The 24220-nt window shown below is 58.5% G+C and overlaps 1 protein-coding gene across 5 annotated transcripts in view; it reads right to left on the bottom strand.

Annotated features, from left to right (window-relative positions):
- Positions 1–558: 558 nt before the first annotated feature.
- The window catches only part of DNAJB6 (DnaJ heat shock protein family (Hsp40) member B6), a 67871-nt gene continuing 44209 nt past the window's right edge, over positions 559–24220 (bottom strand). For 3 of the 5 annotated variants that reach the window (XM_047835455.1, XM_047835438.1, XM_047835448.1), the window contains exons 8-10: positions 24125–24195; positions 7810–8025; positions 559–1947 (exon numbers count right to left, since the gene is read on the bottom strand). In XM_047835455.1, coding sequence (XP_047691411.1) covers positions 1865–1947; positions 7810–8025; positions 24125–24195 — 370 coding nt within the window. In that variant the 3' untranslated portion in view covers positions 559–1864. Of the gene's footprint in view, positions 1948–7809; positions 8026–23360; positions 24196–24220 lie in introns of those variants that run through there. The other 2 variants (XM_047835470.1, XM_047835464.1) reach the window with 2 other exon arrangements.

Here is a 24220-nt window from a genome sequence, read left to right as displayed (position 1 = left end):
GGTCCGCCAGGGGCCACGGCTGAAGCCCATGGTTTGCAGCGGGACCCGGATCAGGACACACCCCCAGCCAGGAGGTCGCAACAGCCCGTGCCTCCCACCTCCCCAGCGTCCCCCATGCTGCCAGCCAGGCCACTGGGCTCCCACAGGGTCAATCAGCGGCAGTGTGGTCTTCAACAATTCAGGGGCACCTGGGGGTTCGGCCGGTTGAGCGCCCGACTTCAGCTCGGGTCACGATCCGGTGGTTCATGGGTTCGAGCCCCACGTCCGGCTCTGTGCTGACAGCTTAGAGCCTGGAGCCTGTTTCAGATTCTGTGTCTCCCTCTCTGTCTGTTCCTCCCCCCAACATTCTCTCTCTCTCTCTCTCAAAAATAAATAAAAATTTTATAACAAATAAATAAAGTAACATTTCATCTCACAGTAATGCAGCTCCCAACCCAGGCTCTTGCCCTAATTATCACTTTATCTTTCATAACTGAAATGACAATTATGGCTGGTTTTCTTTCCGATCGCTAATAACGGCATAACTAGCGGACATTAATGATGACGGCAAGCCAGCAGTCCAAGACGGCGCTTACGTTTTATTTCTGCTGATAGCACTTAAAATACAGTATGTTTTCATGGGTACATTTTCCACGGTAAGCCGTAATACCAGTCCACACCACCTCCCTGCCAAAGCCAAACAAAACAAAGCACCCCTCCCCTAACAGTCATCTCAGAGTCGCAAAGTTACACTCGTTTCTGGCTTCCACACCCACGACGACCGTGACGCGGCTGGCTACAGGGGCCACGGGGGCCGGTGGCTGCCACATTCACGACAGCGGCATTCTCACACCACGTCAAAGCTCTGCCCCGAGCCCCCATTTCCAAGCGGTGTGAGCTGGCCCTTGTGTTACGGAGGAAAGGCCTGGGCAGGAAGCGCGCAGAAAAGGTTAGGCGCGGCACGGATCGCGTCAGTAGAACCAAAGGGTTAAGAAGCAGCTGATCACGCAAAGAAGTAAGTGCAGGAAAGTGGACAGAAAAAAACTGCTAGGAAAATAAACGATGTTTTTAGAGGAGCCAATGTTTACAACTGAAATATTTTCTTCAGCGCCCTCATTCCAATCTGAGTGTGTGTGTGTGTGTGTGTGTGTGTGTGTGTGTGAATACCGCACGTGCGTCTCCCCAGAATGACCCAAACGAAGAGCAGAGAGGGGATTACCGAACAAAATTCTGCAGGGTCCTGTGCATGTGCTAAGGAGAATCATGAGTCCAAGAGAAAAAGATGGAATTTGCAAAAACTAAACAATATTCGAAGTCATGTTTGGGCTCCTCGGAGCTTAAAACTCCGGTAAATTTAAGGAATGACTTTATATCTAGAGACTCACCCACGGGCCCCCAGGGAGGCGGCTGGGACACCCCGGAACCCGGAGGGAAGACCCCTGGCGGTGCGGACTCCATGCAGGACGTGCGACGTCACCCCGCCCCTAACTACGCACCAGCTCCAAGGACTCTCCCGCCGGGAAGAGAGAAAGGCATTCCGTGGACACACACTCCATCACCCGCCTGCACCAGTCACACCTCTGACGCTACAACAGCTCAGCAGTCGGCATCGTGTTCGACAGTCGGAAGGAAGGAGCCGGGTCCCCGACCCCCTCAGGGGAGCCGCTGTCGGATTTGGGGCCTTTGGGGCCGGGAGACGCGAGGACAGTGCGGACAGGCTCCGCCCACGACCGTCACTCCCGTCTCCTGCCGTCCCGAGCCGAGAAGCTGCGGTGTGGGGACGGTGGCCAAGCGGTGCCGCTACCTAACTCGTGCGCGCCCCGCACTACGGCACGGGGCGGGCCGGGCGCCAGCTCCGGCAGCAGGCGCGCGGCCGCGAGTCCGCCTAGTGCTTGCCTTTGGTCGATTTCTTCTTCTTGGACTCGTCCCTCTGCTTCGGCTTCTTCCTCTTGCCACCTTCTTTGAGTCCTAAGGAAACACGGCTTGTGAAACACTGTTCCGAAGGGCAGCGGCGTCCCCACCAAGAGGCAAGCGCTTCCAAACACTCACCCACGTTAACACGGGACAGTCGGGCTGCCCCCACTTCTCCCCAGGCCACATCCACAGCGTGACCGACTCTTCAAACCGCAGAGTGACATCTCTGACGTTGTTCAAAGAGCATCGGAGCCACGCGCCCAGAGGGGGCGGCACTGAGCCCACGCTCTCCTCTGCTCACCCTACCCCTGACCACCCCACCCTGCGCCCCGCACAGCCCTCACACCTGCACCCCCACATCCCTACGTGGCCCTCGCCCCTGCGCCTCTGGGCCCCTAGGCAGCCTGCACCCCTACACAGCCCTCACACCTGTGCCCCTACACCCCTGCACCCTTTACAAGGCCCTCGCCCCTGCGCAGCCCTCACCCCTGTGCCTCCACACGGCCCTCGCCCCTGTGCAGCCCTCACCCTTCTGCCCTCGCCCCTCCACGGCCCTCACGCCCGTGCCTCCACACCCCTGTGCCTCCACACGGCCCTCGCACCCCTGGGCACCCTCGCACCCCACTGGGCAGGGCTGACTCCGCCCCGGGGACAGGCTCCCTCCGGCACTGGCCAGACCCGAGTCCCGTCTGCCGGGACAAGCCCTGCTGTGGGCCGGGCTTGTGTCCGTCTGTGGGCTCCGGGGTGTTCGTCCCCAGGTCTCGCCTGAGGACGCGGACCTTCCGTTTCTCCCGCGTCGACTGCTTAACGTGTGGGAGGCGCCCCCTCGAGGTTTCGTCCAAAGGGCCGGAAAGGAAGCGGCCGAGCACCTGGCGCTTCGTCGGTCCGGCAACGAGCTAGAAGAGCCCTCGGCTGAGCCCGCAAGCGGGCTGGATGCCGGATCCAGGTGACGAAAGCTGTATTTATGCGGCCAGTCCTTCACCGACCCACGTGACCCGCCATGTCCGGGTCATGCCCCCGCAGCCCGGGCACCACGGTGTCTCACCGGGGCTACCACGCGGGCCCGGGCCAAGCATTTGGGAAAGCCGCCGCGGAGTTCTGAGCGGGACGAAGGCGAAGGGCTGACCCCCCAGTGGGGCGAGGGCGGGGCTCCCGCACAACCTCGCCTGAGGCGAGTCCAGGGAACGGGGCCCAAACGCCACGATCCAGGGCACGACGGAGGGAGAACAGCCCCAAGAGTCGAGCAGGGAACCAGAGCCGGTCTGGGGACGTGTCGGCGTGTCCTGTATCGGATGTGACTGCCGGTCGGAGGTACCCGGTCTTCCTGGAGGAACCTCCACAGGGAACGGTTCCCACGATGGGCCCCCACGAACACGCAGGGAGGAGGGGCCAGGGGCCGCACGGGTGCGTGGCTGGAGGCCCGGCCGACCGCAGGGCTCCTTGCGCAGAGGGGGCCGGTGGCCTCCCCTCCGCCCGCCAGGCTCAGGTACTCGGAAAATAACCCGAGAAGGAAAAAGAGAGGAACGCGCTGACCTACCACCGAGACACAGGTGCTCCTGTCCGAGGCTCGGGGAAGCCCACCAGCGCCAAGGGGGACAAATGCCGCCGCCCGGGCCGCCTTCGCCGAGACGACCGAGGGTGGCGGGGAGAAGGACCCAGAAGAACACCGCGCGCGGGCCGTGGGGCAGGCTGCCGGGGCCTGTGAGGCTCTCCTGCCCCCACCACGGGGAGCCTGTGCGCCCGGCCCGGTCACGAAACCCTAACACCTGGCCCAGACGGGAGCCCGGAGCCCCCGCAGCCCCAGCCCCCTCCCAGAGGGCACTTGCGGTGGCGGCACGGGGCGGGGAGGCAGCTCCCCGTTGCGATGCCTCTCTTGCTACGAGGCGTTTTAAATTTCAAGATGACGACGGAAAAGCAACTTGAGACAAACTAAAGGGATTTCGGCTCACATGACAAGATTCGGGGCTGTGGAGCGTGCGCACCTGTGACCGGCCCCTGCTGAACACATCCCGCCCGGCACGTGCCTGGCCCGTGCACCTGGGGCACATGGGGGGACACCGACCGGCCGGAGGCCTCGCGGCCCCAGGACCCTCACACATACTGCACACAAGCACCCCTTCTGAAGACAGCTGCAAACCGGTCGCAGAGCCTCAAGGTGCCCCGGGGGTGGGGGTGCTCTCTGGCTGGTCTGGAAGCAAGTTCCCAGAGCTGGGCCAAGAAAGTTTTATCTGCCCCAACTGCAGCCACTGTCTGCTTGGGGATCCTCTTTGGAATCACACAAGGGAACAGATGCTGGATGGGAACCCCCTGCCCTGACTCAAACATGTCTACACAGGAGCTGCACGCATGCCCAGGGCTCCAACCAAGGGAGCCAAGTGCTCGGGGCGGTGGGGAGGCTCCACAGTGATGGGCAGGCCCCCTCCCAGGTCCCCCCCCAAGCCACACCCGTGGCGCAAACCTTGAGGGGAGTCAGCAACCACCCAGCAGGGCGGTGGGAGGGGTCAGCTCCTAACCTCCGCAAAGCGAGCTTTCCCTGAGGCCCCCCCAAGACAAAGCAGAGCGGGATTATGAGGAAAGAAACCCCCCTCGGATGCTCAGGGATCGAAACTGCAGAACAGAGGGACGCCCGTGCAGGGGTGTGAGTTGGAGGCCGGCAGCCACCACATCGCACAGACAACGTGAGTGCGGCCAGGGTCTGCGGGGCATCGGGTACATGTGGGCCATCGTAAGAGTCACTGGCGGTTTCTTACCGGGTCCTGTGTTCGGGGAAAAGCCTGCGGGAGACGGCCCCTCGGCCACCTGAAGCTCAAGGCAGCGAGGACGCGGTAAGACCCCCCCGCCTCTAGAGAGAAACGTCTGAAAGCCCCGGTGGGAGCTGCGGGCAGAGAAGCAGGTTAGCCGCCTGGGTTAGTATCGCGCCCAAGCTGCCCAAGCGGACGCGGGTGTGAGACGCGAGGCACACGTCCCACGGTGCCACGCTGCCCTCTGCAAAGCCAAGCGTCCCACAGCGTCCTGGGTAAGGCGCCTTCTGCAGGCCAAACAAAGGAAAAGGGAAAAAGAGAAAAAGGGTCAAGTTTATTCTTTCGTTCATGAAATCTTCTTCTTGTTGAATGATAATTTTCCTTCCACACAGTTCCGTGCTCTTGGGGCACCCGCGGCGCGGGGGATCCGCACGGGACAGACGCTCAGCCACACCTCAGGACTGACCGGCTCCAGGCGACACGGGGCAACACGAGGCGCCCGTGTCCTCCAAAATGAAGCAGGCGCGAGTGTGACGGGGGCTCGTCGTTCCGCGGAACCGCGAACGACACGGTGACGCGGCAGGCCGGTCCGCACCACCCTGCACCTGCGCCACCCACGGGAGCCGGGGCCACAGGGCCGCCACGCCTGTCCCTGCGCACACGCTGCTGTCCCAGTGCCGCGTCCGCACGCACCCGGAATCGGATCGGCCGCGTCCTCCGCGTGGGAGAGCCTCACAGAAACGACGCACGCGGCGCCTTGAGGAGCGCGGGTCCAGCGAGAGCTCGCCTTCAGCCCCAAAGGCTCACTTCCCCGCGCTGCCTCCCAGCGGGCTCCGAGGGACCCCTCCGTGGAGCGGAGGTTCCAGCCCCGAGGTGCGAGCAGGGGCACCTGGGGAACCATACTCCTTATTATGCGCCGTTCTGAACAAGTATTTCCCCGAGGCTTGGAAATGCGGCAGGAAGCTGTCCTGCGGCCCAGGGCGGCGTGGGGAGCTCCCGGAGGGACCCGCCTTCGTTACTGGCTGGCGTCCGAGTCGCAGCGTCGGCCAAAGAGCCGCAAGCGGACTGTGCAGAGAAGCAAAGCAGCCTGCTGGCAGGAAGCACCCGGAGGTGGCGGGCGGCCCTGAGCCGGCTTCCCGTCCAACTGTGTGATTCTGTCGCACGTTCTTCTCAGTCTGTGGACCCTTCCTCTGGGGCGGCTACACCGTCTCCAGTAAGGAGGTCACCCAAAGCGCCTGGCGTGAGCTCCCCGGACATCTGCAAGGAACCGCGTCCTCACCTCCGGGGCGTTTAACTCTGACACGCTTCCAGACCTCACACCCTGTGGCCCAAGAGCATCAGAAAGTCCTCGGGGGCGGGGGGGACGGGCCGAGCTCCAGGAACACAGCCTCCCAGCCCGTCCGTGGCCAAGGAAAAGGGTCTGGTGACCGGTAAGTCCCGTCACCCGCCTCTCTTGCGTACAGACTCGTGCCAAGGATCATCAGGCAACTAGTTTTCCGCACGCCACAACGCCTGGTGGGGACCCGATGGTACAAACGGGCAAAAACGTCTCCTCACGTTTTCAGGGACAAGAATCAGCCGTTTCCTCTACAGGAAGAAACGAACTCCCGACTCTCCTTGTGCTCTCGGCGGGCGTGGCCTTTGGGGACCCAGGGCATCGGGCGGCTTCACCTGGCAAGGACGGGCCTCGTTCTGAACTCGGGATGTTCCCTTCGGGCCGGGTCTACTGGCGGACGTCCTGTCGCAGGAGCCGGCCGTCTGCCTGAATGAGGCTCCGGGGGGCCCCTCTCTGTGCACCTCGTTCTTGGGGGCTGGGATGCTCCCGCCCGGTACGTAGGCTCATGGCGCCCTTACGACCCGACAGAGCCCATTAAGTCACCGTTCCAAGGGCGAGGTGTTCAAGCCAAGCGAACGGCCGGCTCAGCCCCTTGCCCAGACGCCCAAAGACCCCCACGCTGCCCCCCGCCCGGCCTGCCCTAAGACCGCTGGGGATCAGGAGCTGACCATCAACCCCGGGAAAACGTCCACAGGCCCACTCAAGGCAGAAGGAGTTCTGAAGTCACACAGCCCTTTCTTCCGATCACACAGGGAAAGGCGGAGGTCTGCGAACGGTCCATCTGCCTGTGGTAGCACCGCGCCACGGCCCAGCCGGCGGCCGGGTCTGCACCGCCCCGCGTGGCCCGGTGCCGCGGTCCAACGCCCCGTGCGCCTTCGAGGGGGTGGCACGTTCTTTCTGTCCTCCTCGAAACCCTGACGCACCCCTCCGCCTTATCCGAGGAGGCCCGGAGAGGCTGGAGGGGTGCGATTCCCAGATAGAAAGTTCTGGGGGGAGAAAAGGGACGAGGCTCATCCTTCTCGGCCGTGACGGCACGTCCTGCTGAGGCCCACAGAATTAGCCTGGCCGCATGCCTTCGTGTCACTGCGACACCGGGGGAGGACGGAGGTCTTCTCCACCACAGTCTGTTACGGTCACCGCGGCCGCCTCCAGTGGTGACAACCAAGATGGCCACAGACGCTTCGAACCAAAAGGACGCTGGACTTGGGAACACAGGATCAAAGCTACACGCACAGCAGGACCCGCAGAAGCGATCCAGAATTCCACGGGGACTTCGCCCCAAGGACCCACGGCAAGTCAAGAAGCTGGAGGGGGGCAGGGCCAGGGCTCCGGAGAAACGGGGTCACTCTGCCCGGGGGGACGGCTGCGTCAGGACCCTCACACGGGGTGCTCTGCTCTCAACCAGAAACAGACGAAGGCACGAGGGGCAGGCAGCAAACGCAAAACGTGTCCTCCCCGAGGCCGCAGGGTGCCCGCAGGTGTGGCGAGGGGCCCGGCGTGTGCCCCTAAGTTATGAAGGCTCAAGCACGTAGTGGAAGCTCACAGAAAGGAGCATTTAAGGTAAAAGCAAAATGTGTCATCCTCTGCCCAAGACAACACGCGTCATACCGTCATGGAACACCGGCGTCCCGTTTTAATCGGGGGCGGGGGGAGCTCCCCGGAGGGGAGTCGAGAGCCGGGTGCCTCCCCCCTGCCGCCACCGGGCGCCCGCCCCCGCCCGGCCCCCGCCCGCTCAGGTCAGGACACAACAGCACAGCAACGATCTCTGTCCTCTCTGGTCCTGGGAGGGAAGGGGGGCGTCCCCGTGGGGACGCGCCACACCGGTGCCCCTTTGCACACCTGCAGAGAGCACGAAGGGGTTCCAGGGGCTGCCGGCGGCCCGCTGTCTGCCCGACTCGTCCTCCTCTTCGCAGACGGGCGGAGACTGGTGTTTGGGCAGAGCGGCCGGCCCGTGTGACCTCGGCGAGGGGCCGCTGGTGCTGGCCGGCTGGGAGGGCAGCGCGCTCTGGCCTCTGCGAAGGCGCTCTTCCTGGAGGGCGGCCTCGTCCGCCACACCTGAAAGCACAGGACGGGCAGGCGTGAGCTCACACGGACCGCTCCCCTCCTCCTGTCCCAGGGCATCCGGCGTCCGGGGCAGGGGCGGGGGGAGAAAGGGTCTTACCACAGCCTCTGCACGGTGGGGGCCTGACCTCAGGCTCCGCGCCCGCCCCTTCACGCACACCAGCGACTCCCGGATGCACGCCCGACCTTCCCAGGAGGGAGTGTGTCCCACGGCAATCCCTGCCCGGGGGCCGGGCCCCCCAGGACAATTCATTCCATCAGAACCAACCTGGCGGTGGCAGCCTCCCACCTCCTTCCCGGGCACCTCCTTCCCGGGCACCTCCTTCCCGGGCACCTCCTTCCCGGGCACCTCCTTCCCGGGCACCTCCTTCCCGGGCGGCCTTACTTGTGGAGCCTGTGCACACACGACACTGAGGAGGCCGCGGCAACACGTTTCCTGCCAGCTCAGAGCCGAGGCCCCGTGCGCTGGCCATCTGTCGCCCCCAGAGACTCGGCCAAGATGGAACAGCCCTCACTGCTCTCAAAGGTGTGTTTCTACCGGTCTTTTAAACAACAGGAAGTAATTCTGCACAACAGGTGAACACCAGGGATACCGTCAGGACAAGCGGTCAGGTTCAAGGGATGATCTCGGGCTTCGTTCACCGAAGGCTTTGGACCACCGGGCACGCATGCCAGAGATACGCTTGACATGGGGAACGAAGCTGTGAAACTGTCCGCCCGATGGGGAGGGTGGACCACGTGGGGGCATTCCCGGAGCCTCTTACCAACCCTCCCTTCCAGGGAGGTGGGGGCGTCCACCACCCAGCGAGCAACTCTCACCGAACACCCTCTGTCCGGTACGTACAACCCCGAGCCGCAAGAAGCCCCGTGCGAGCGTGAGCCCCGCTCGCGCACTCAAGCCCGCCAGCTTTCCCCTTCCCTTCCGTGCCCACAGCCCCCAGCGGAGGAGCACCAGCTGGGGCGACACCCGAGACGCAGCGTGCGGCAAGAGGACGATCACGGACGGAGTTGTGCCGATCACAGCCGTTCACACGGGCTCCTCCGGACCCGATGCCCGGCTCAGCGCTGAGAACAGACACGCACCTGTCCCGGGCAACCTGCCTAAACGGCTCTGCAGCCCGCTAAAGCTCATCTCGTGGACCTAACTCCTGAGCCGCGGGGATCGGCCCCCAAATCCTGGCGTGAACTTTGCCCTCACGCAGGAGCGCTGGCCACTGGAAGCAGGGCCATGCTGGTGCGAGGGGCCACAGCCGACGGTCTCCTCGCCCCCACCGAGCACAGGAATCACTGCTGAGAAATCCCAAGGCTTCGGGCGGCCTGCATCGTGGGGCTTGAGCTTTAGAGGTTTGCCAAAACCAGTCCCTGGTTCCTCACGGAGCCTCCGAATCCCCCACGGCTCTGGACGCTGTGGGTGCCCACCACGCGTGCTCAATGCTTTCCGGCGGCCGGACGCCCCGGCACCGCAGCCCAGCCTGGCTCCGTGCCGGCCTACAGCTCGGAGTCTGCCGCCCCGGGGTCCCACCTGCAGGCCCCAACGGAAACGCTGCTCGTGGAGCCGGGTCACCAAGCAGACCTCCAGGCTGGGAGGGGATGCCCGCCGGTCCCAGGTACACGGCCGGGAGACACGTTTCCGGTGAGGCCCTCTGACCCACTGCAGGTTCCTGAGTCCAATCCGATGACTAGGCTGACAGCGCACGGATGCCCTGGGCCAGGCGGCCACATCCCCCCGGACGGGCGCCTCACCCGAGGGCCACCCCGTGCCTGAGCAGGAAGGTGGCCAGCGGGGCGTCGGTGAACAGGGCCAAGGGCAAGGCCAGGGGAACGCTTGTGGGGAGCCCACCTCTGCGGGGTCTGAGAGTCTTGGCTGACATTATGCTCTTCGGCAAACAAACAGAAGTAAAAACTCTCCGACACGCAGAGGAGGAGCCACGCGGCTGTTTGAAGGAACCACTGTTACGTGGAGACTCTACTGCAAAACCCGCATTTGAAGTGGGAAGCGGAGAAAGGGGAGCCAGGGCCTCGGTTCCTTCAGGTGCGTAGGCCTCGCGGAGCACTCGGGGAGGGGCCTGGGACCCCAACACCTGAATACTGGCAAATGGGGCGACGCCCGCCCCAGGAACGGCTCCGTGCGCACAGAATGCCGCCCAAGCACGTGCTCAGCTCTGTCCACCTGGAAGGGAGAAGCTGCTGGAGCCCCTGCGGCAGCAGGGAGACACCGCTGTGGGGGACCAGTTATCCCTTCCCTGCCCCACACAGTCCCACCTCCCACGCTCCCTACGATCCGTAAGCATCACACCTTGCGACCAACAGCATAACATCTGAGAACATGTCAACGTCAGCTCTTATGCAAAACATCGGCATCCCTCCATCTGGGCCTGGCAGGGCAGGGGCCAGGCTCGTGGCGGGGGGAGCTGCAGCGCTCCCACCCTGCTAACCGCACCCCGGGAACCCCGGGAACCAAGTCTTCCACACCAGCGACAAGAGGTGGCGTTTCCCCCACGATCTCCACAGCCGTTTGGCGTCCACAGCTCTGTGCCTTCAGACGCAACCTCCCCCCCCCCGGGAAGTGCAGGGAACCCATCCGGGCGCGGACGGCTGGCCTCATTTCCGGCACTTACACTGCAAAGTGCACGCCGGCCCTTGGGAGACGGGTCCTCGGGAGCTGGAAGGCCACCACGGGCAGGGTGCGGTCCTGCTGGCCGGTGGAGGGCCGCACAGGCCGGGGGAAGAAGCGCCGGGCCTACGACGCTGTGCTGTTCCCCGTTGTCTTTACTTCCCCAGGCCCAGGACGTGCACGCACACTGGCTTCCAGGGACGCCTTGTGCCCTGCGTTTGCTGTGTGGCTGGAAGACAGAAGTCCCTCAGGTGCTCAGCTCGAGGACGTTCCGAGTGCCCATGTACAGAGATACGGGAAACAGAGATCGTGAAGGCGTCTGTCCCCTGCAGACTGGCCCGCGTCTCCCAGGCCTCTCGGATCCTGACACGCTCAGGGCTCAGAAGGCAAGCAAGTCACGGACGCGGGAGGGCACCACATCCAGGACTGCCGGGAACCCGGGGCAGTCAGGCGCGCTCCCTGCAGGACGTCCCTCGGAGGGGGCCCCTGCCCAAGCACCCCGGCCTGCCCGCCAGCTCCGGACAGGGGCCCGGGCGCCTGTGTTCCCTGCCTTCCCGAGCCCATCCTCCCGGGCAAATCCTAGCGCCACTCCTGCTCAGGCCTCGCCCTCATGAAGCTTCTTCCCTAGAGCCCCCGCGGCACGGTCCGGGCATCGGGACTCACGGCGGCGCCATCAGGGCGGGTGGCCAGGGTGGAGAGTCAGGCTGTCAGGTCCACAGGGACCCTTGCAGAAACAGTGGTAGGACACGCAGCTGGCACCCGTCCTTCTGGTGCCCACGGTCGACCCTTAAAGGGGACACGGTGACTGGGCTTGTCACGCCACCGTGAGCTCCCAAGGTCCTCGGGTCTGCAGCAGGGACATTCAAGTCACTGACCCCACAAAGTTCCCACAAACCTTACGGTGTCTCAGGCACCAGGAAAGATGATTTGGGGAAAGCAGATAAAGAAAGGGAATGAGAAGCAGAGATTAAATCACGGTCCCACCCCAAAGGTCTCACTGGACCCTTTCTGCAGGGACTCACTGAACCCGCTATGCGCACAGTGGGCTGGCGGCACTGACAGGAGGCCACCGTCCCCCACCTGTTGGTGAAAGGGGATTCGAGGGCTGGTTTTGATCAGAACGAAGGGCACAATCGACCCGAGACCCAAGGCACCGCCACCCTCACGCCGGGGCGGGAAGCCCGCTCCTCCTCCCGGGCTGGGAGCTGCGCGGCAGACTCCACGCCGCAGGCCGCGACCTGTCCCCACCCCCCGCCCCCCCGGCCCGCTGCTTCAGAGACACGGGGACGTGGAGAGGGAGTCCGAGAGCATCTGGAACGAGGGATGCCCGCGCCCGGTGTCGGGACGAGCCGCCGTGACAGAGTGGCAGGTCCCGACCACACACTTAACGTGCTGTGCAAGGAACTCAACCCGTCATGGGGATGTCACCTGCCCCCACCGCGTGGGGACATGACAGGGAGCTTCTGAGGGAGGGCTAGTCCCACAGGATCGGAACCCGCCTCACCTCCCCTCAGTTTTAAAGCGGCCTCGTTTGCCTCCCTCCAAACTGAACACAACCCCTCCCACCGAAGCCGGAGCCTGGGCCAGCGTCCCTGCCTCCCCGCCACTCCCAAAGCCTCTGTTCTGACATCACGTCCAACCACAGCCCAGCGAGGCCCAAGTGCTGGGCCAGGGTGGGGGGTGGGCAGGGGTCTCCCACGGCCCCCAATTCCCTACTCCAAACTCAGGGACACCGCTGGGCACGATCGCCCTGGAAGAAGGGACCCGGCACCGACAAACCTCTCACAAAGCCACACGGTTGTCCGGCGTAACTTAAAACTAGGAATGCGAACCAAACAGTGAGCACTGGGCCTCCCGTCTCCTCCCCCACACCCCACGTCACTTCTAACGGCCGGCCACATTTTTCACTTCTTCCTGTTCTGTACTACCACTGACTAGGTCGTCCTCTTCTGTGGAATTTACCGTGAATCCTTTAAACAATCTGACTTGACTCTGTACCTTACGAAGGCGCTACAAATTAGCTGGAAAAAAACAAGTCCCATCCAGTTCTACAACCCATACCAAATTTACTATTTCGGTATAATTTCTGCAAGCCTGTCTTCTCGCACAAGAATCAGCTAAACTGGGAGTGTTAGTGACAACACTCCAAGCACCCTTTTCTTTTGGACAACTAAATATACCAGAACACATCCTGCCCCCGTAGCACCAAGTTAACAAATTTAAAAACAAAAACACGGTCTGCCGGTCTCCGGGGCCAAAGCACATGAACTCAGCAGGAAGCTATGGAAGGCACGCTGGGCAGCTGCCCCGAGCACACAGCCGGCCCGGCTAACGCCCGGCACTCTCCCCAAATGGAGTCCAGATACAGTGAGTGTGCTCTGGGTTGATAAGATGCAAATGAAAACAAACTTCCATAGATAAAAACAGAACCACTTTTCCCAAATATGTACAATCCAAGAGGCCTTGGCTGCAGCTGCTTTTTGGGGGGATGGGAGAGCGTTAATCCCATACTCAAATCATGAACACCACACATGCAACGTGAGATGACGCACACATCCAGAAACGCGCCACCGGCCCATCAGAAGACTCGCTCAGGCATCAGGGCCCGGAGCGTGCCAGGCCCCGGAGACCAGCGTGGGACGAGGCCCCCGTTCTTACAAAGCTCAGGACGGGACACGCGTAAACACTCGGCCCCACGAGGAGGTCAGGGCCACCCACCTCGTGCTCCGCCTATACACAGCACAGACGGCCAGTGTCCGGATGACAAAAGTGAGCAGAGCCGAGGAGAGCCAAGGGCGCAGTCCCTGCAACGGGGACACAGAGGGGCATGGGAAAACCACAGGAGGCGGCGCACGCCGTGACGGGACTCGGACGTAGAACGGAGCGGGCACGGAGAAGCGTGGGACAGGAACTGGAAGCCCGGGCACGAGACAAATCCTAAAACGTCGCCTAAGCCAACGGAGCCCCTGAGCGCTTTTCGACAAGGGGACACCGGAGTTCCAGCCGGCAGGTGGTGGGCACGGTGACGTGTGCAAGACAGAGAAGGCGGACAGATGAGGCTACTTGCTGAGGGACTGAAGGACTAGTTCCCGAAACAGCTGGCCAGAGTCTAAGCACACAGTGCCCGTCACGTCACGTGAGGGGAAACCGAGTCACCGTGGCGCCCGGGCTCCAGCAGGGAGGGCCGTGGAACACAGGAGGGAGAACACGGAAGGAACTCCTGCCCAGCCCCTCCCCACGGAAGACAGAGCACGCGTGAACCCACGCTAAGGGCCACAACAGAGCCACTGACAAAGGACCAAAGATCCCGGGAGCCCCAGTGCTGCCGCCTTCCCCACCAGGACCGCAGCTTAAAACAAGTATTATTTTGTTAAAAACCGAGGACACAGCCTCTTAACCGTCCGGAGGCACCGCACGCAGGCCTCCACGGTGGCTGCCGTCCCCGACCACACCTCCCTCGGCCGGGACCACGGACTGCGCGTCGCCGGAGGTCGTCAGTGGCCCAGGCCAGCGGGGTGTCAGTTACCAGCGGCACCTTAGCAGCCGCCTGATAAACACGGGGTTACGGTTACTGCTCCAGATTCTCTGCGCACCGGCCAGGCCGGGCTTAGGCACAGGCCTCGCAGGGGAAGTTTACATCGCACGGTATCCCTGGACGAACAGCACGTGCGGGCCGGGGCGGAGGGGCCGGACCCCACTGACCGTCTCAGTGTCCCAAGCCTCGTCTGCAAAGCGGGCAAGGCCACAGATCCAGGCCACGGGGCTGTCGTGGGAGTGAAGCTGGCGGTGCCTGCAACTCGGGTCTATCAGCTGCTTTTATCGTATCATCGTCTCCCGTGGCGTCTGCTCGGTTTGAGGACAATGAAGCTTGAAAGCAAGGGATGTGGAGGCTTCATGATCTCATCTGTGGATCGTCTATCCGGATTCACCTGCCTGCAGTCGCTCGGCCTCCCTTCCGGGAGCCGGCCCCGTTACACGTGACTGGGGGTCATGTTCGAACACCCTGCTGGAGACTGCCGACAGCCAGCATACAAACCAAATGCCACAGAGGACGGAGAGGGGTACGCGGGAAGAAAATGCTGGGGGGAAGCAGAAGCCCACCCACGCATGGCCTCACAGCCCCGGGGGTTCCTACAGCCACCCTGAGGGAGGTCTCGGGGCCACACAACCCTAACTCTAGCAGCCACAGGGCCTCAAGAGGAAGAGATCTGTGTGGGGAGAGGAAAATTCCAGCGCCCTGCTTCCCAAACACCTGACCTATGATGCGTGTCAAAGGAGCCGTGAATGGAGTCCTGTGCGCCCTAAAATCCAAAGGACCCTTCTTTCTGGAGCAGGACTGCCTGCCCTGTGTGGGGGTCCGGTCTTTGGAAACTTAAGTCTGAAGCATGACTCGGTTGTCGAGATGAAGAACCATTGACATAATTACTAAAACAAATCTTGAACAGACACGTCATAGAACGGAATAAGTATCCTATTTCTGTATGTATGTTCATAAAATTGATTTTTCTGAAGACACACACTTCAATCCACATAAAAAGTTGTCGTTTCTGCTCAAAGTTACTCAGTCTTCTGCGAAATACATCTGTTAAGTCTCTCCAAAACCTATTAGATGAGGGTATGTGCTAAGGAACTCCAGGACTTGTTTTCATCACAAGAACACCCCGAGAGCAAGCCCCTGGGCAGCCGAGCCCTCCCCGCAAGGAAAAGGCAGGCAGCGCCCCAGATGCCAGAGCGGCCAGCCCCCTGCTCCAACCATCCCCGTGGGGCCCGGGGGCCCGAAGTGCAGCACCCCAATCCACTGAGCCCAGCGGTCAGAACCACGCACTAGTAACGCTCCTATGAAATTCTCTTCAAAGGAAAATTTAAAGCAAAACCAGAAAGGCGCCTGGTGGCTCCGTCAGTCGAGCACCAGAGCCTTGATTGACTTCGGCTCAGGTCATGATCCCGGGGTCGTGGGATCGAGCCCCGCGTCAGGCTCTGTGCCGGAGCCGGCTGGGGATTCTCGCTCTCTCCCCCGCTGCCCCTCCCCCCACTCACAGGCTGGATCTCTCGAGAATGAAAATTAAGAAGTGTAGAGCAAAAGTGGAGGGCACAGTAATTCTAAAAGTTGGTGACACAAAATCACGAACTAGGCTGGAGCCTTCGCACCTAGGGCTGCTGTATACCTCCCACCATGCCCTTCTCTCAGGTAAAAGGTGCCCCAGACGGTGCCACTTACAAAGCTCGAGTGCTCAGATTCCATCCCCGGCCCTGGAGTGAGCAGAGGGAAGGCACATGGCTGACCCACACCTGCTGGGTGACAGTACCTCCACACCGTCCAGGTGAACGGCAGACAGTGTGCTGCTGAGTCAAGGGCCTGGTATCTTTAAAAGTCAGTCCTTGGGGCGCCTGTGGGGCTCAGTCAGTTACGCGTCTGGCTTCGGCTCAGGTCATGACTTCACGGTTCATGAGTTCGAGCCCCAAGTCAGACTCTGTGCTGACAGCTCGGAGCCTGGAGCCTGCTTCAGACTGTGTCTCCCTCCCTCTCTGCCCCTCCCCTGTCCGTGCTGTGTGTGTGTGTCTCTCTCAAAAATAAACATAATTATGGGAATGTAAGCTGCTGCAGCCACTCTGGGAAACAGGAGGGAGGTTCCTCAAAAAACTAAAAACAGAACTTCCCTACGACCCAGCAACCGCACTAGTAGGTATTTATCCAAGGGATACAGGTGTGCTGTTCCGAAGGGGCACATGCACCCCCATGTTTATACCAGCGCTACCGACGGCAGCCAAGGTATGGAAAGAGCCCGAATGTCCATCGACGGATGAAGGAGTAAAGAAGATGTGGTATATATATACAATGGAGTATTACTCGGCAATCAAAAAGAATGAAATCTTGCCATTTGCAACTACGTGGATGGAACTGGAGGGTGTTATGCTAAGTGAAATCAGTCAGAGAAAGACAAACATCATATGACTTCACTCATTCAATGAGGACTTTAAGCCACAGAACAGATGAACATAAGGGAAGGGAAACAAAAATAAAAACAGGGAGGAGGACAAAACACAAGAGACTCAAGTATGGAGAACAACCTGAGGGTTGCTGGAGGGGTTGTGGGAGGGGGGATGGGCTAAGTGGGTAAGGGGCACTAAAGAACCTACTCCTGAAATCATTGTGGCACTATATGCTAACTAACTTGGATATAAATTTTAAAAAATAAAAAATAAAATTAAAAACAGACATGATTTAAAAAAATGTGAAAAAAAAATCAGGCCTTAACAAATATATTCACTATAGGAGAATCCTAATGAGCTATCTCCAAAAACAAACAAACAAACAAACAAACAAACAAACCTCCAAAGGCAAATTACTAAGAATTAAAGAAACCCCATTTCAGGTCGCCTGGGTGGCTCAGTCAGTTAAGCATCCAAGACTTGATCTTGGCTCAGGTCATGATCTCATGGTTGGTTGAGTTTGAGCCCTGAGTGGGGTTCTGTGCTGACAGTGTGGAGCCTGCTTGGGATTCTCTCCCTCTGCCCCTCCCCTGCTCACACAACCTCTTTCTCAAAGTAAATAAACTGTTAAAAAAAGAAATCACATTTCACTGGGGAAAAGGACAGAATAGCCATTCATATGGCTAAATAAAAACAAAAATGGCAAAATAAAAATCAGACTCCATACCTCACTCAAAAGTTCTAGATAAATATTTTAAACATATTTAGAAGGTAAATATATATGGACAAATATCTAAACTAAGAGACGGAAACAACCCAGCAGCAAAAAGTTGACAGAATCAACTAGGTAAAAACTTGTTTCTGAACAACTCATCCCAAACAGATGTCTCATATTTTATAGGCCGTGTTTTGACTGGAAATAAAAAACACAACAGACTTAGAAATGAGCAAAAAATGAAGAATGTTATATAGGTTGAACTCAGCAGTAATTTCAAAAACTCCCATTTGTGAACAAAAAGGCTGTAAATAAATATTCTGGGGGCACATGGGTGGATCAGTCCACTGGCCGAGTGTCTGAGTCTTGATTTCAGCTCAAGTCATGATCCCAGGGTTGTGGGATCGAGCCCCATGTCAGGCTCTGTGCTAAGCGTGGAGCTTGCTCAGGACTCTCCTCTCTCCCTCTGTCCCTCCCCCAGGCTCGCTCTCTAAAATTAAAAAAAAAAAACTGAACCGCGGTGAAGAAAAAAGATTAAAACTAGGTATTTAATAGGAAAATACCAGAAGCTTTGGCTTCCAGAAGGACTAATACGAACAGGCCGGCACCCGAAAGCCGCAGGTGCAGAGAACAGACCCGAGGAGGGAGAAAGCACGCTCCCCACACGCTGACTGAAACCTCAAGAGCCTCGACAGCATGGACACGGTCCCTGAAAACAGAACTTAACTCACAAGGAGAATATGCACACCAGCACGAACAGCAGAGAAGTTCAAAGATTCATTGACTGGAAACGTGCCCAGGCCAGAAGGCTCTCCAGGCAAGTCCCCTCTCTTCTCGCGGACAGCGGACAGAGCGCACGCACGGCTTCCGGGTGAGACGGGAGCCCGGCCGGGGCCCCCTCTGCCCTCGGGAGCCCTGGGGACTTCCGTCAGAGGGACTTAAACCAGGCCTACTGGGGACAAGGAGGGAAGTGCCCACGGCCGATATTAACGATTAGGTTCAGAAAAAATGGGGGCGGGAAGCAGAGAGGAGAAATCCTGCCGGGCTTTCTAGCTATACAAGTAGATACCTTTGTAAGCCAAGAGCACAGTGAGGTGACCGCATTAAAGGCAACATAAAAACTTACTTTCTCACTTGCTTATACACAACAGCCCGTCAGGAAAGGGCATCAGACAGAGGCGGGTACCTGGAGTCGCCGTGCCCTTCGTTTCCAAGTGTCAGAACACCCAAGATAGGCTTGAAAGCGAGCAGCCCTTTGAGGCAGCCACTCCCAGTGACACAGTGTGATCCTGGCCTGAGACGAGAGAACAAGAAAGAAAGAAGTCCAGCAACACAGTGACAGCAGCATACAAGACAGGGACGGGGGGGGGGGGGGGGGGGGGCGGGCGGGGAATCTGGGAGAAAGACCACTTCACAAACGCACCATGTGAATTAAAGAGAAATATACACGTGAAAGCGAAGAAAATGAGAAAATATTCCATTGTACAAGATGGAGGGGACTGAAGCAAAGGCCGAAAGAGAGACGCCTTTCTGGAGAAGAAATCAAGACGGCCCACGGCAAGCGTAACGGACAGACAACTGCAAAGACCACCTTCAGCAGAGCAGGCGAAGGCCCAAGAAACCACAACATGACAGGAACCCAGGGAGTCCCAGCACTCCAGGGATGTGTGCCAAGGTAGCACAAAGATGGCCCGCCTAACTGACCAGGGAAATGTAAAATTTAAACACCGGGGGTGGCTGGGTGGCGCAGATCAAGGGTCCACTGTCGACCTCGGCTCAGGTCTTCATCTCAGAACCCACGATGGGCCCCGGGCTGGGCATGGGGCCTGCTTTAAAAAAAAAAAAAAAAAAATAGGGGCGCCTGGGTGGCGCAGTCGGATAAGCGTCCGACTTCAGCCAGGTCACGATCTCGCGGTCCGTGAGTTCACGATCTCGCGAGATCTCGAGTGATCTCGCGTGAGTTCGAGCCCCGCGTCGGGCTCTGGGCTGATGGCTCGGAGCCTGGAGCCTGTTTCCGATTCTGTGTCTCCCTCTCTCTCTGCCCCTCCCCCGTTCATGCTCTGTCTCTCTCTGTCCCAAAAATAAATAAACGTTGAAAAAAAATTTTTAAAATAAAAAAATAAAATAAAATAAAATAAATAAAATAAAAAAAAACCACCCAGCCAGGATTTTCACAGTTATGCGAGGAATCCGGTGTTGATGGGAAAGCGTTCTCTGTGGGAAGCGATGACCGTCAACTTTCATACGTACACTTACAACCATTCGACTTCCAGGAACCAAATTTAACAGACCTCCTCCCACAAGAACAGACTGCGGTTTGCAAGAACTCCACACCGTGTGGGAAGAAAACACAGCAACGCCCCCCGCCTCCCCGCCAGGCTGCACAGGACAAGGAGGCCGAGGCTGCCATGGATGCCGGAGGCGGGCCCACGCCACGCGGGGCGGCCGGGTCCACACACCAGCCACACCGGAACCCGCTGGGAGCCCCGTCTCCGCCCGACAGGCACAGTCCACAACTTTCCTGGGGCCTTCTGAACGGCCCTCGAACACTTCACCACAGCTCACCGGACTCTGCGCAGACCGGGCGAGGGACGGTCAGGGAGACTCTGGGCACACGGAGGCCACGGCTCATTCCGCTCCGGCTCCAGACCGGATGGCATCAGAGCCTTGGCCTCACAGCAGAGCCTTGGCGAGCCCCCCCCCGTCTCAGGTAAGAGGTTGTCTGCTCAGGCCCAGGCTTGATCAGCAACAACGTTCTCAACTTCAGGGGTGGGCGGAGTGGCCAGGCAGCCCCCCGGCCACCTCGAGGCCGACCGGGGTCAGCCGGAGAAGGAGAAAGCAATTGAACATCTGTGGTCTGGGAGTCCAACTTTCCTACCGCTTTATTAGTGGAAGCAGAGCGCACGGGACAGGACGTTGTGTATTCGCGGTATTTCTGACGGACCCATCCATCAACACTGGGAAATACTGTCGCTTAATACCCTCTGCAAGGGAAAGTCGTGTCCAGATGGCAGGCTGGACAGCATCGGAAGAACTGCTTGGGAAAGAAACACAGCTACGTGACATGGTGCGCACGTTAAGAGATGTACGTGTACTGGACACTCAACCGTGAACTCTGCTGTGGAAGTGACAAAACTGGAGAAAATGCCTGAGAAGCAAGCCTCGCACGGGCTCCGGGCCCCACGACACCGCTGTCGACGGCGTGCCCGTGTGGGGATGGAGGGACGGTGCCACGAGCCGCACTTGTGCTCAGGCCCCCACTCCCACAGACAGGTCCGGCTGCCTCCGGAAGAGACTGGAACGCGAGCCCCCGCCCCCCTGCCAGGTACCAGCTAGGGCGAGCAGTCCTGGAGGGGAGGGGAAGGGCGAGGCGTGGGCCAGAGGCCCACGGCAGGTGGTCAGCAAGTACAGGGGTCTCCCCAAGGCAGGAGAAAGGAGCCGCTGCCGTGCTTCCGCAACATCGTCTGCAGCCCCAGGCCCTGGGGCAGGCCCGCTTACTAAGGGCCTGTTTTCTGTGAGTGTCGGGGGCCATGCAAGGAAGGACTTTCAGTACGAGGACGCAGTCTCCCGAGCTGCCAGCACGAGGGGAGGGAGGGCTGGCGAGAGGGACATGACAGCGAGACGCTCCTTCCCGGGACACGTCAGTCCCGTGTGAGATAAACTGGTTTTTAGACCACGAAACTGACCATTTACTGCTCAGTGATCCAAACAGGAAAGAAATGTCCTAAACCAAGATGCACCCTTAAGCCCTCCCGTACCAGGCCTGGTCAGGACTTGGCACGGAGGAGCAGGGCACAGTGACCTCCCAGGGGAACAAGCAGAAACGAACAGGGTGGGCTGGCAGTCGCGGGGCTCACTCCTCGAGCACCAGCTCGGGGAGTAGTGCCCCCACCAAGCGGGCCCCTGTTCTCGGGGCACATGGACTCCAGAATAGATCCCCTGTTTCCTGAATGCTCAGACGGCAGGAAAAGGACCAACGGTCGGCTCCCCAATAAACGGCTCACGCAGCCAGGTGGTCGGAGGGCAACGGCCACAAACCAAGAAGAAAGCGTCTGCTGCCCTGGAGTGAACCGCCGGTGACAGGCCTGTGGCACCTCCCCCTGCGTCTCCCTAACCAGAGACACTGCCCAAGTCCCAGCTAGTTCTGGTCTCTGGAAATCGGCGGTCACTGGGATTTCCCCATTTCTCACTGACAGGAGTAAGAGCCGTTACCACCTTCCCTACCCTGACCTTCTGAGATGTCAAGATCAAACAGCTAATTTAGACAAGAGAAAAGCATCTGGCCTGAACCAAGGTCTACGCCTACTTAACGCAGCTCAAGGAGCAGCATTTTCACAGCTGAAGAAGATCGGAAAGTGGCCCAAGTGACCAGATTGGGAAAAGTACCCAAAACCAAAGTGGAAACATCGCGCCGACGTTAAGAACACGGGAGACGGCGACAGAGGAAGAAGAAGTTAGGCCAATGCTTCTCGCACGACTTGCATCGCTAAACTACCTGATGCACGAGTACCAACCCCCTCAGAAACACCTTAGATGGTCCCAGAATCTCGTATCCGTGTAATTTTTTAAAAGGTCATCGGGTCGCAATAGCAAGTGCTCAAACAGCGAGTAGCCTGGAGCTGCTTCGGATTCTGGGTCTCCCTCCCTCTCCGCCCCTCCCCCACCACTCGCGCTCTCGGACTCATGATAAAAAAATTTGTTTTTAAATACACACGTACGTACATACAAACCGCTCAGCAACAAGGAAGCTCCTCCGGTTAACGGACTCGTCAGACAAACACTCTCACCAACAGCACAAGTGCAGAATAAAGGGGATGTTCTCAAATGCCAACTCGAGAGTGGACACTTGACCGGGATGCCCTCCACCAAGAAACCTCAGCAGAAAGACTCTGGGAGTCAGACACCTTCCGCGTGTGCCATTCGAGGAGAAGAAACGGTTTAAGGCGGGAAGCGCACTCGGCAGCACCCACCGCTCTACCGGCTTCAAGAACGTTAAGACCACAGCTCTAGTGCAGCGCCTCCCCGAAGCGCCACCTCGTACTGCTTGACCCGGGACCCGCCGTCAGCACCCGGTGTCCTCGGGGGGCCGCCGACCTGCTCTATCAAGAGGTTCACCCGCCCACCGTCCCCGACCGTAAAATTCCACGTCTGTTTAGTTCCAGGTGTTCACCACAGTTCCCCAGGAACAGAGAAACCGTCTATCCCAACAGCATAAACGCGAGCAGGCTTTCCAGCATCAGAATCCCAGCTCGTGAAACCGCATCCGGCAAAGCCCTTTCCGGTGACCTCCCTCCACGCCGCTCTTCTCCAGAGGCACGGAGGCCTCAGGACAACACACGTCGGCGTCTGTCACAGTTTTCCCTCGGTTCAGCGGTCTTCTCATACTCGCAATGAATTCTGCAGTGCTTTGCTTTTTTAAACGGTCTCTATGAGATTTTCTAAAATATCCCTTGTTTTCAATAAAGACACACTTGATTTTGTAAAGTTCCCGATGCCTTCCAACCGGGCCTGCACAGAGGCCGATGTGTCCGTCAGGGAGTAAGCACCTTGGGTCCTCCTCTCCTTCAGGCAGGACCCGGCCGCTCATCCGAAACAAAGCCGAGTGGGGTCATTCAAATGCAACCTGAGTCTAGTTTGACATTCCTGTGGCTGGAATTCTAGTTCTTAACGGTGACTGTAACAGATTTTACACCTTGAGAAACAAAAAAAGGCCTTTAGTTTTGCCCACATCTCTGTCACTGCAAGACTTTGCCGTACATATCACATCTTCAAGTGATCTCGCATCAAACGTACCCTAGAAAACTAGAACCTACTAGGAATGAAGAGCTGCACAGCTGTTTCTTTCTTCTCTGTAAAACTGTTACCACACGGGAAGTGTCAATACGCTGCTAATCATTCTAGAACGTAAATAGGAGACTCTTCGTACACTCTCCAAATATGCTGAGGGAAAGGAACACATGGAACGGAAGATCAGCACCCACCTTCACGAACAGAAGGAAACGGTAACGAAGCGGCCCCGCGAGCCCAGGCACAAAATCATACGCAGACACAAGAAGACTGTAGCCCCACTCAGGAAAGAATGCACCAAACACATTCGCATTTATTTTTTTTTTTAAGCAAATGACAAAGAGACCCAGTTACCAGCTTTACTTTTTTAAACCTAAGCTTAACATTACATATTTAAACAATTGTCAAAACTTACTAAGTTGCCAGCATTCATGCACTAGAAAAACATCCTCAATTTATATTAAACGAGAAATGTATTACCATTAATGCATTAATATCTCTCACTACTAAATACTGAAAAAGACTGAAATTATTTTTTGGGGGGAAGATTCATCCTGGCAATGTTAACTTCACAGCAGGCTGACTCTACTTGGCTCACGTTTCAAACACGATGGAAAAGCAGGTCCGTGCTGGTGTTAGTGTACGAAAGGGTCACGGCCACCTTGGATCACGTTTAATAAGAAAGCAAAGTGCATACAGAGATTTACAACAATTTTAAAGACAAAAAAAAAAAAAAAAGGCAAAAACAAAAACAAAAAACAAAACGAAACAAAAACCCAGTGGTCCTATTATGTGGTCCCAACAATAAACTCAAGAGTCTATGACAAATAGGGCTCCGATGAGCTGTGTATAAATACTTTAGATTAGGTACAGTTATACTGAGAGTCGAGTTCGTGTGAAATCTTCAAAAACAATGTTTCTGTTACTCCTCACCGGCGCCCGATATGGTTCGTTACGGTTGTTACAGTTACGTGTCTGTTACTTTCTGTTACGCGGCGCGAGCGTCGGGTGTTACTTGTTATCCAAGCGCAGCAGCTGCTCCTTACCATTTATCGTTAAGGACTTTAACTGGCCGTTCTCTTCAACTTCTACTCTTTCCTCGCCATTCTCGACAATTCTGAAAGAGAAAACGCACTCAGAAC

The sequence above is a fragment of the Prionailurus viverrinus genome, chromosome A2 (assembly GCF_022837055.1).
Source record: "Prionailurus viverrinus isolate Anna chromosome A2, UM_Priviv_1.0, whole genome shotgun sequence".
In the NCBI taxonomy this organism is placed as follows: domain Eukaryota; kingdom Metazoa; phylum Chordata; class Mammalia; order Carnivora; family Felidae; genus Prionailurus; species Prionailurus viverrinus.
This window is presented reverse-complemented; position numbering and strand designations above follow the sequence as displayed.